The following is a 12,730-nucleotide window of genomic DNA, read 5'->3' on the forward strand; positions in this document are numbered from 1 at the left end:
CGGACGAAGCGCCGGAAGTAAGAGCAAAGGCCTATGAAGCTTCGGAGCTCTTTCATGGTGGTCTGTTTGGGAAACGCTGAAATGGCTGTAAGTTTGGCAGGGTCAGGAAGAATGCTGTCTTTTGAAATTACGTGGCCAAGGATCATAAGCTTTCGAGCGGCGAAATGGCACTTCTTCAGATTCAGTTGCAGCCCCGCGGCAGAAATACATGCGAGGACTTTCTCGAGGCGGGTTAAATGGGTTGCAAAATCAGTTGAAAGGCGACAATGTCATCTAAATAACAAAGGCAAACGTTCCATTTGAGGACTCAAAGGATAGAGTCCAACTGCGTAGCGCGATATGTTGCGTCATACTTGCTATGCCAACGCCGCAAGCGACCAACTTCCTCCCCGGCCGGTCTTCTACGACCTCTTCTGTGTCCTGACGCTCCCTTCGATGTCATTGGCATTAACCTCTACGGACCGCTACCAATATCACCTAACGGCAAGCGCTGGATTGTCACAGCAGTTGACCACTTAACAAGGTACGCCGAAACAGCTGCACTTCCTTCAGGATCAGCAGAGGACATTGCCACATTTTTTCTGGAGGCAATCTTTCTAAGACAGGATGCACCACGCATCTTATTGAGCAATCACGACAAGGCGTTTCTCTCGAATCTACTCGAAAAAGTCCTCCACGCATGTCATACGATTCATAAGGCGACATCAAGCTACCATCCCCAAACTAACGGCCTCACAGAGCGCTTCCATCGAACTTTGACCGACATGATATCTATGTATATCAACGCCGACCACACCAACTGGGATACCATCCTGCCATTCGCGACTTTTGCATACAATACCGCTACGCAGCGCACCACGGGCTACTCCCCATTCTTTCTCGTCTATGGCCGTCAACCAACATGTCCGCTTGACATCTCCTTTTTTGACGTCCCTGTGAACTCGTCATCGTCATCGAGGGAGCACTTGGCCGAATCTCTCACCTGGCCGATTGTCGCCGACGCGCCCACCTCAATACACAGGCAAGCCAACAAGAGCGGAAGACTCGCTACGATGGCGTCCACCGCGTAGTTCACTTCAATACTGGAGACGAAGTACTGTTGTGGACCCCAACGCAGATTCCCTGCCTGTGTGATAAGTTTCACTCACGTTTCATTGGCCCCTACGCTATAGTCGAGCAGACGTCTCCTGTTAACTATCGAGTAACCCCTGTTATCATGCCTTCCGACGGCCGTTTTCGTGGTACGGAGGTTGTTCACGTGTCGCGCTTAAAACCATTTGTGCGCCGTACGCCACCACCATAAACAGCGGCCTAATTGGCCGCTTCAGTGTGAGGGGGAAATTAGTGTAAGCACAATATTGACAACGTTTGACCTTCATCTTCTTCATCTGTATATAATCAACATCACGAAAAACGTCTTCGTTTGAAGGGTTGATCAGGCAATTCGGCCTAATAAACGCCGTCGAGACTCCAACGCTGCTACTGTCTTACAATATTAGCAGAACTTTCGTATCACCAAAAAGCTAGCCAAATCCATTTTCAAACTATGGTACAGTTAAACCTGGATATAAAGAAATTAATAAATTCCCCCAAAGGATCATTATAAAGAGAATTTTTTTTATATGCAGGTTAGGTATGAAAATTCGAAAAATAAACACACAAATGAAACAAAAGGGGGACTGAAGGCAGAGCTAACCCATAACACTGATTTAGCGATAAAACACAGCATGATTATTGTGATAGCCATTAAATGGACACTCTCGGGGGGTTTTCGCCGTCGCCGCCATGTTCAGAACCACGTCTAAATTGATAACATGCCACAGCGCATCGTTACTTTCACGAGCGGGTAAAAGTGCACGGACGCTGCCGAAGCAGAGATCAAATGAGTCGGCACTTCTCATATAGCCTGGAAACTACATAAGATAACATCTGCTGCATGTTAGAACTGTCATCAAATGCTCAAACAGAAAGTAGACTACCTGTTTTGTACGAGTTTCGCAATATCGGATCCATAAGATTTGGCTACCAACCTTACTTCTTCAACACTACAATTTTTTGCTGTCGCGTTCATAGAATTGCATTCAACGTGCCGTCATGTTGCCAGAACTAATTAGCTGATTGCGAAAGCTACCAGACTGCAAATTCGTGGCGCGGCGCACGACGGAAGCGCATTACCGGTCGACCTCCGAAGATTTGTTGTCCCCCTGGTCATGGAGAGTTTTTATCAGTGCCTAATCTCACATCACCGTGGTGGTGGAAACATGGTTGTCCGAAATTAAGAAAAGTCACAGTTTCGTCGCAAGCGCAAACCAATGAATGTGATAGCAACGACTTGGACTGTGACGTTGAGAATGACAAGCAGATTTGAACGTGCAGCGTGCGGCTAACAAACCAATGACGCACGAAAACAACATACACAGGACGAGAACGAACTAACAACATTTATCGTTCGACATTTAACGCGCTGTTTAAACAAAAACGAGGTATGAAACGTAATCACAGGTGCAGATATGAGTGCACACTAACATGTTCCGCAGTTAATTTTGTTATTGGGCTGTGTTTGAAAAGCGCACTCTTTTCGTAAACGACGCCTGCCCAGCGAGCCAAGGGATCTTTGTGCGTCTGACAAAAAAAAAAAAAAGAAAAAAAGCGAAGCTGAATGTCATCAGGGGACACACCAAGCGCCCAGTGAAATATGAAACCATGAACACGTCCATGGCATCGAAAATGAAGAGCAAATGACACAGATACCATGGAAAACTATTCGATAAACCGCCCTCCATATGAAGTGAAGTCCCACATATGTGACGCTAAATAAAATCCTGGCACTGGCAACGCAAAAGTAGTTCGTGTTTTTTTTGGGGGGGAGGGGGGTTGGGAAGGGGGGGATACACATTCGCGCATGCACCCGGGGCAGCAAGAACAGCAAGAACGCCGGCTCGTGGTACGTAGGCCCGCAAGCAATAACGAGTGCTCGTTTTCGTCTGACTGTTGCCACTTCATCGACGGCGGGGCGCCCGGGGAAGATGCATGCTCGTACTAAAACGACACAATCCAGGGCCAAATTCCCATATTGCCAATGGGGAAAATCGGTTATATCAAGGTTGTCTTCCACAGTTACTTTGCCACATAGAGGTCACAAATACATGTGCTTCTATGGAGCAATGGCGGGGAATAGAAAAAAAACTTCGTTATATCGAGGAATTCATTACATGGAGATTCATTATAAGCAAGTTTAACTGCATACGCATTAAACATTTATTGTCATCAAAAAAACTTGCACATGTCTTTTTGACACAAATGAGCAAATCAATAAGGGACGATGCAGTTGGCTGCGATTAATGCGCGCATGAAAGTCAAAGCATTGCTTGAGGCTAAGTGAAACTTGAGTGCTGACATGCTCCAGTATCGTCATAAGCGAACAACAGGAAGGCCGAAATCTTTAGTGCCTTTTTTAGATTTTATTGTCTAACCTAATGCTGCATTAGCTCTGTGCCTTCAGAGTTATGCAGCCGCTATTGATTGAGCTAATAAGGACTCAAAGCTTAAGTTTGAAAAGTGACGACAATGCCGTGCTGTGGCTCAGGCGGCAAGCCCTGTGGAAACTGGGAAGAGGCTTGACAGAGGGCTCAGTCGATTCAGCGTGTTTCACCACAGTGGGAGCACGCGCAGCATGTGTTCCTCAGTCAGTGCGGCTAACTTTGGCGTCGTCTGTCAGCTTGGCTCGCTGAAACAAGGCGCTCGCTGTTTGAAGTTGCCTTGTCATGGTGACAGAAGCGACCCTACAGAACTTCAACCCTACAGTATTCCGGTCGCCTTCAGTTTTCATTGTCTCAATTCTTCGCATGAAATCATTTGTTTCGACTACCTGAATTACAGTCAAATCTCATTATTTCGAACACGCTTAATTCGAACTTCCGGTTAATTCGAACTCATGATAAGGTCCCGCCAAGGCTATGTGTATTGCAATGGGCGAAAAGGCCCGGTAATTCGAACGCCCAACCACTTCTGACGGTTAATTCGAACGTACCGCGCTCCGAAAATGCTCTCGGCACCCCGCCCAATCCCGCCTGCGGCAACTCAACGCTGCTTGCAAAGGAAATGAAAAGGAAAGAAAAGGCTGCGGTGGAATGTTTGCTGCCTCTAAAATGCCGATCTGCGACGCGCCCGTGTCACGCTTCTCCCTTTTCCTTCCCAACTCGTGAAGCCGTCGCTGGGTTGAATGATTGTGTAGAAGGAAAGGAAAACGGCACTATCTTCTGCAGCCCTTGCCCCTTGCGGGAGAACGGCTCTGCGCCTTGAGGGGGGGGGGGGGTTCTCTCAAGCGCCGGTGCCACGCTTTCCCCATTTTCCTTTCCCTGCCACGTAACCCTTCTCCTTTAAACAACGCGCATGAAGAGAGCAAAAAAAAAAGCTGCCGTGGAGCGTTGATTTTCTTTGAAATTCTCTCTGCGTGGAGAGGCTGCTCCTTTCTCGTCACGTGCTAGCCATGCTGCGGCTACGTAGCGGAGAGGGGGAGGCTTTGCTATGCAGCAGTCATTATCACTGTCTTTAAAAAGTGTCAGCGCTGGACATTTTCGCGTGCAACTTCTCTTGCCAGGAGAATGCTGAAGTCAAAGTACAAATGCTTTGCAAGCTGCGTACGAAATTGATTGACTTGCTGCAAGGCAAATGTGTGCAGATGCGCATCGTTGATTACTTCAATTACTAACAGATGTTCTGTGATTTGTGAATAAATGTAAGTCTTCTAAAACTTCCCCCTTGTGTGTTAGCTCAATGCACATGCGCCACTGCATGGAGAGCCCTCTATTTATTTAGCTTTCATTAATTCAAACCCCTTTTAATTCGAAAATTTTCGGGCCCCTCCAAGTTTAAATTATCGAGATTCGACTGTAGTACGTAACGCGGCGTGTGCATGCAACGACTGCAGTAATGATTGCTCACGGTCTTTTCCAACTGTGAAAGTACTGTTAAGGTTGCATGTTTAATTAAACAACCTTGTGTTTTGACTCCTTGAGTTTTTAAGATGTACCTAGCTGTTGTACGATGTTCTCAATCACATACGACATATCACAGCGTTGCGTTGTTCAATGCATCCAAGTGAACTGCACACATTGTCAAAGGTTTGCCGCTTGCAAATCATACATCGGGAAGGCTCCATCATTGAGCTTGAATGAAAATCTGGGAACTTTCAACAAACTTTGACATTGCTTTGTTGGTTTGTTGGTTGACATTGCTTTGTTGGAAAACCCCCTGTAATTCGAACGCGCAAGCACTTGCGACGGTTAATTCGAATATACCGCGCTCCGAAAATGCTTTCAGCACCATGCCCAATCCCGCGGCGGCACCTCTAAACGCTGCGCGTGAAGAAGGAAAAAAAGAAAAGAAAAGAAAAAAAAAGACTGTGGTGGATTGCTTGCTCTCTCTCAAATGCCGATCTGCGACGCGCCTGTGCCACGCTTCTTCCCTTTTCCGTTTCTGCACGTAGAGACCCTTCTCCTTTCAAGGCCGTGTACGGATAGAGAGAGGAAAAAAAAAAAGCTGTCGCGGAGAGCCCTTCCTTATCGGTGCAGAGGGTAGCAGCGGAGACACAGTCGTGACGCTAGTCAGCACCTGTTTGCTGACGTCACCTCTAGTGTGTAATTATTAAGCACAATTAAAAAACAAGTCAGAAATAAATACACTCAAACCTCGTTATAACGAAGTTGAAGGGGAGCCACAAATATTTCGCTGTATCCATCATTTCGTTATATTCATTATAACAATTTATGGCAATGTATGCTCAGATGGGCGCACACCTATAAGCATGCAAAGAAGGAAACCGCCTCGCGGCCTGATGTACCACTACGCGACCACGCGTGTGACAGAAAATGAACACAGTCGAACCTCATTGCTTCGAACATGCTTAATTTGAACTTCCGGTTAATTTTAACTCACGCTGTGGTCCCGTCAAAGCTATGTGTATTCCGATGGGCGAAAACGCCCTGTAATTCGAACGCGCAAGCACTTGCGACGGTTAATTCGCACATACCGCGCTCCGAAAATGCTTTCAGCACCATGCCCGATCCCGCGGCGGCACCTCTAAACGCTGCGTGTCAAGAAGGAAACAAAGAAAAGGAAAGAAAAGAAAAGACTGTGGCGGATTGCTTGCTCTCTCTCAAATGCCAATCTGCGACGCGCCTGTGCCACGCTTCTCCCTTTTTCGTCTCTGCCCATAAAGACCCTTCTCCTTTCAAGGCCGTTTGTGGAGAGAGAGGAAAAAAAAAAAAAAAAAAGCTGTCGCGGAGAGCCCTTCTTTATCGGTGCAGAGGGTAGCAGCGGAGACACAGTCGTTGCCGTTGTATTTAAGAGGCAAAGAGGAAAATCGCGTTGCACCGCGGCGCCGCTTCTCTGTCATGTGACCCGCTGAGCGCTTTCTCAATCCCCTCCGCTGGCTGTGTGAGGAGGACGGCTCTCTCGGCCGCGCGTGGCGTGGCTGTAAAGTCAGCGCGGTAGTTTTTAAAGAGCCCTGCCGAACGAGCTTCAAACTTCGCAGAAAACGATATGCTCAACACACTGCGGTCGGTTTTTAGGAGCGAAGCTCCTTAAGGCGTGGGCTGTGCGTCCCCTGTATGTAGCCACCTCTCGTTCAGTTCCAAGTATTACGCTAGCCACCGCCCGATCTAAAGGGTACAGCCATATCCATCCGTCCATCCGTCCGTCCGTCCGTCCGTCCGTCCAAAAGATGCAAGATGTTATAAACTAGACGGCGGTACGTGTAGTTGATTATGAAAGATGCGAGGTGTTATAAAATAGGAATGATGCCACATATGGCGCGTGTCATCGTTCGATATAGTGCGGCGACGTACGCTAGGGGGAGCGTTGCAATAAAATCGAGTGGGCAAAATGTACGGAGGATTCATGGTTTACCAGGTTTACCTCCGGTGCTTCGCCCACTCATCATCATTCACTTCGTGGATATGGCGGCATTTTTTATAGACTATTTGATAGACCAATTTAGTTCGTTATGTCCATTTACCGGTCAATTTTACTTCGTTACAACTAGGTTTACAATGCATGGTTCTCAATGAAGCTTTCAAGGGGAATTTCATTTACTTCGTTATATCCATTATTTCATTATATCCCATTACATTATAACGAGGTTTGAGAATATACTAAAAGTCATTCAGAAATTTTTTGCAATTACATGGACGCAACACCTCATAGGCTGTCCTACACTATGTAAGTCTACGAGTCCCTCGTTTGTCAACCAGAATGGAATATATATTTACCCGCACTGAACAGCTTACTTGACTAGCCGTCTAAGTGAAGAAATAGTTACATATATGCCAGCAGTTCATCGAAGAATGTAGGCATTCTTACTCCAGCACCATCGAAACAACCGTAGAGCGGCAGATAAACAGGTAGCGCCACCAACGGTGAGCGGTTGAATGAGAACGGGGACACGCGCTCCCATAGGAACACTGCCATCTCGGCAGGTCAGGAGTACAGTAAGTCCTGATGTAAACAACCAGAAGTACACCCAAGATGGCGGCTAAGGCGTTGGTGCAATTGCGAACTACCCGCGCAGCATGACAAAGCTCATGGCCTTAAAAAAGACCCGTTCAGCTCTAACTTAGATTACGATCGCTGTAAACACCGAAAGTAGAAAAAGGTGCAGCAGCAAGTAGGTACGCCCTAACGTGTCTCGCTTAAGTGCTGCCGGCTGAATCTGTTGCCGCTGCTGCTGGTGCATCTGCTCGTGTCGTTTTTTTAACGTATTGTGATGTGTGGTGAGCATTTAAAAATGTGCGCCTCTGAGTTGCCAACAGAGAACGATGTACGCGAGTGCGGGCTGATATAAAGACAACGTGAAAGTAAGGTCGAGTGTGAGATTGCACGGTGCAAGGTATCGACGTGCAAGTGGCTCAATAAAAATTCACTACGTAGATTTCAGGGGCCAATAATTTGTCAACACGGCAACCCAGAAAGCCCCAACGGGAAGCCGACGGGTCGACTCGAGGAGTGCCACCGCAGTTGGCAAGAAGGTCTTAGTTCGGTGGGGCAAAAAGCAGGGTGAAGTCGGTTCGCAAGCGTCATGGTCATGGTTTGCCCCGAAAGCCTGGCACAGGTCAAGGGTCGGAGCGGCCTGCTTCACTCGACCCCTAGCTTTGACAGTCTACGGAGCCAGCCAGAAGCTACCGCAGCCACCAGGCCCACTGTCGGGCATGTCGGGTACTGTCAGGAGGGGGACTAATGCCACAGTTCGACAGTCGCAGAAGACGCGAGCAACAATTCGCGTTCATAAAAGCCGCCATACAACTGTCAAGAAAACTGTGCCATAGAACGCCGTCTAGAATGCGCTACGATGCTATGCCACGGGACCGACACGAAACTCGAGGGGTGAAGAAGACGAGACCGATGAAGTTCGAGACAGCGAGCAAGGGACAATTTTGGCCGACCATTTAGTTTTGAGTTTACAAGCACAAGTTCACTCTAAATGAATAGTTTTTATAGTACCAGGCGTTATATTTATTGGTAACAATATTAAGAAGCCACTCCCCTTCCATGTATGACCTAAGCTTCACATGCTGGTTTTCAAAGAAATTTCTCGCTGCTCTTTTCTGCGTACGCAGAAGAACACAATAAAGCGGGTGCGTTTCCCAAATAGACAATTGGCACAGACAACTGAGTAGAAAAAAAAAAAGTTGCTGCCTGTTGATTGTCTGTGTACTTTTTGTTCCTTGTTGTTTTATCCGTCCGGCAGTCACTATGACCATTCCAGCCTTCGCCAGCTGAAAAATACACCTTGGAAGAGGGCAGAGGTTCATCACAGCAGCTTCCCTCTTGATCAATCTAATGTATGGGGCAGACTTAGCGCCCCCTCTTTCCACTTAGTGGGGGCAGCTGTCCCCTTCCCCCCTTCCACCAGCACACAATTACCGTATTTACTCGATTCTACCGCGCCCTCGATTGTAACGCGCACCCGATTTCCACCGCGAAAAAAAAAAAAAAACGTAAGACATCGATTGCAACGCGCACCCATTTTTTTTTCGCTGGCCCGCACGATCACACCACTCGAAAAAACGATTCCTTTCGGGATTGTCTTCCATCTAAATATGAGGTACGGGCGAAGCTTGTGCCCATCTGACGTGTAACAGAGCATTGCCGTCACTGTAGTTTTACCGTGGACCGATGTCAGCACGCGAACTTGCTTTGCCCCCTTCTTCTCGACAGTTGTGGTGCCAGGCATGTCGAAGTAAAGAGGCGTCTGATCGGCATTCCAGATTTGCCCAAGCAGGTAGCCGTTGTTGCGCCGCAAGTTAAGGACGAACCTTTGAAAACTGTAAAGCTTTTCATCGTACTTCTCCGCAAAAGTTTTCGCATATGCATGTTCCCCTTCGAAGGGAAGAGCTTTTCCTCTTCATATAGTTAATTAGCCAGCACCTGCTCGCTTTAAACTGGCTCCGCATTAGACTTTTTTCTAAGACTAATTGCATAGCCCGCACTTGGAGCAGTTCTGTCGTCACAGGCCGCTGTGCCGCTCGCTCCTCAAGCACATACTCGCGGAGCAGCTCTTTAATTTGCGGAAAACGACCCTGCTGTGGTTCACTGAAGCCTTTGCGTGAAGCTTTGCTGTCGACAATCTTCTGCTTTTGTTTCCGCCGGTCCCGCACGCACGTTTCGGGAACGACCGCGATGCGGCCCGACTTCCGTCCGTTTCTGCACACGCGATGACTTTTCTTTTAAAAGCGGCATCGTGGTGCACTTGAGTTTTTGGAGTCGGCCCTTTCACGTCGTCGATGCTAATGCACTACTAGATGACGAACTCCTCAGCACACGTACGAAGTGCCGCACATGGTAAAGACATAGGCAGAAATAGCCGACGCAGCATGCCGACGCACGTAGGGGGCGGCCATTTTGGATTTGCGATGGCAATAGATTGACCGTAATTTTTTGTTCGTACTCGATTCTAACGCGCATGCGATTTATGAACTCGCTTAACCGGAAAAAAGGTGCGCGTTAGATTCGAGTAATTACGGTAAGCAAATGACATGCTGATTTTCAAAAAACTTTGTCGTAGCTGCTTTCTGCGTGCATAGAGAGCACAATAAAGCGAGCATGTTAACCAAATTAACAGTAATTTGTACAGACAGCTCTAAAAAAAAGTGAGTACTCTGTTGCATACTTTTATTTTTTCGTTGTTGCTTTTCTGGTCTGGCAGTTACTTGTTGACTTGTTGACTTGTTGATCCTTCCAGGCTTTGCCAGCTGAAACCTCCATCTTAATTGGGGGGAAAAAGTAGTGGTAAAACTGCATTGCGAGGCAGATGCTATCCCAAGACAACTGAAATTATGTGCGCGTGGCAAAAATATGTCGATCATCTCCTAGTTTGTGCATCTGTAGAAGGCTACATTAATAGTAAAAATTATTTCTTTTTATCCCTGCCACGAAGATAATTCGCGATAATATGTACGTCTAAAATGAGTGTTTCGGGAAGCAGTTTTGTGGCGGAGATGCAGTATCACTGCCGCCAGCTGCACCCCGTTGTCAACCTCCCCCGTCACTTGCCAGCAACACAAAGTGCCATGTCACAGTGCATAGAATCTGGTTTTCTTGCGCCGCTTGAGAAGGCGCCCGTTCATCACACTAGAAAACCTTTCTAGATACTATAATTTGTGGGGTCTAGAGGTGGTAATCGCCACCACGCTCTTGGAGTGAACGGACACAGCAGACGCAGTCGGTACAAACCAAACAACATACATTTATTTAACTAATTTTAGAACGACGATATCGTCCGCCGAATTATAACATAAACCGTGATCAACATGCTAGGACATCCTTACACAATATTAGCCTACGCTCCAAAACATGACAAACACAATAACACACCGAAGGCGGCATCGCCAACGCTTGACTCACAGCACGAGCCCCCGGCACATGGCGCGCAGTGCCGTGCTCCGGGAACATGTCGCGAGAGCAACCGTTCACGCCAAACGCCACCAGCCAAAGAGCCTAGCTTATTTCTCACTCACCGCTACCAAGGCTTGTCGCCGCCGGCGCTATACCATGATGATAATGATAGTGGTGATCAACGCTCGCGAACACTCCACCACCTACCACCTGTAGTTGTAACTTGTAATGTGGCTTTTGGGCGAGACACGTGTGCCACGCAGCGCTAACAACTTTACAGGAGGTGTCAGCATCTTCACAAATTTTACTGTACTAGGTGTCAATCACCTGTGGCACATACTCGCAACACCAGTGGCACATACCTGCCCGTGGGTATTTGCCACTATCTGGCGGAAAGTTTGACGAGTACGCGATGAGATTGTGATATTATTCATGTCTTTACCAGTGCGTTATATTTGTCAAACTATCTCATCCTCCCATACTAATTTTGGTTGACACCAATTAAAGGGAATGATCACGAGAGGAGGTAGACGTAAGCAGCTAGATAGATAGATAGATAGACACCAAAAGTGCTAGCAGTATGCAAAAGAAATGCTTCACATTTAAAAACAGGGGGCAATAGTGCTCACGTTTGATGACAGCCAGTGCACACCACTGGGCTTTCTTCCACCTTGAAGCCAGGAGCCATTTCTGCACCTTGCACACAAGTTGGGCTAGGTTTTCCGGGTCAGACTTCATAATCTGGTCAAACTCGGCAAATTTGCCAGGCCGGAAGAACACCTTGGTCAGGCCAAACTTGAAGTCCTTCTCATTTAGACCCAGGGCCTTGAACAGGGCCTGGTGGGAAATAACCCAAGCCATGAGCGAGCCTATCCACATACATATAGCCATCAATGGTTCGAATATTCATTATAATAAGCTAATGCAAAGCACAGCAGGGTGCAAAGTGTGATCGTGATGATTTGGTCGCATATGATTGCATCAATAGGGTAGGCATGGCAACACTATTGCTACTATGGCGTGAACATTATGTGCGCTTGCCCCGTTTATTAACCAACTATGGTCAGATTCTGCCAAGTCACTGGCAAAATATTAGGCTTGCGTGAATATTAAATTCAACGTGAATAGCAATTCTGGTCAAATAATTTTCAACAAATTTGAATGGTATATATATTGCATATTATAAAAAAAGGGGCATACTTGTCGTGACTAAACTAACCTAAACAATTTTGTTCTTAAATTGGAACGAGACCTGTGCAAAAGCCATTTTTCGTTTCAAAGGAAGTGGAAATTAACATTGAATAGTAGCAGAATTTGACTTTTGGTAGAATGCAAGTGATAACTTATAACATATATTGCATTTTAATGTTTGCTATATCAGTATATCAGTCATTGGTGCAAAATAGAGCATCTTGCTGTCAGCACGCTAGCTTTGTCCAACCTCCTGGTTTCCCTCTCCCCAGGAAGGGCTGCTGAGTAACCTGTTTCACGAGCCAAGAAGGGGGAATAGCACTCACTAGCCGTGGGGTGAATGGCCTGCTTAAAGAGGCTTCATTGTCTCTGCCTTGAAGGAACTGACTTGTCCTCGCAGCTAGATTGCCGTAAAGGGAAAGGAAGCATGTTGTAGTGACACGTATCTCGAAGGAGTGCGGCCACTAGCGTGGGTCCGGTCTTAGCGAGCCGCAGGGCACGCGCTACCCGTCGCCATGGCGTGAACACGATACTGCTCAAAGTCGCAACGTTTATTATTATAACAAAGAAGCATAAAATTTAAAATACACAGGAACACTTTAAAAAGAAACACTCGCAGCAAAGAGGGCAGGGTCAACTTCTTTAC

The 12,730-nt window shown here is 47.1% G+C and overlaps 1 protein-coding gene across 2 annotated transcripts in view; it reads right to left on the bottom strand.

Moving 5' to 3' along the window:
* The window catches only part of jar (Myosin heavy chain 95F jaguar), a 255,795-nt gene that overhangs the window by 70,593 nt on the left and 172,472 nt on the right, over positions 1-12,730 (bottom strand). For both annotated transcript variants that reach the window (XR_012895116.1, XM_037426322.2), the window contains exon 16: positions 11,523-11,730. Coding sequence is in view for 1 of the 2 variants with exons in the window: in XM_037426322.2 (XP_037282219.1) it covers positions 11,523-11,730 (208 nt within the window). In the remaining variant the exon portion in view is untranslated. The remainder of the gene's footprint in view (positions 1-11,522; positions 11,731-12,730) is intronic.

The sequence above is a fragment of the Rhipicephalus microplus genome, chromosome 5 (assembly GCF_043290135.1).
Source record: "Rhipicephalus microplus isolate Deutch F79 chromosome 5, USDA_Rmic, whole genome shotgun sequence".
Lineage (NCBI taxonomy): Eukaryota > Metazoa > Arthropoda > Arachnida > Ixodida > Ixodidae > Rhipicephalus > Rhipicephalus microplus.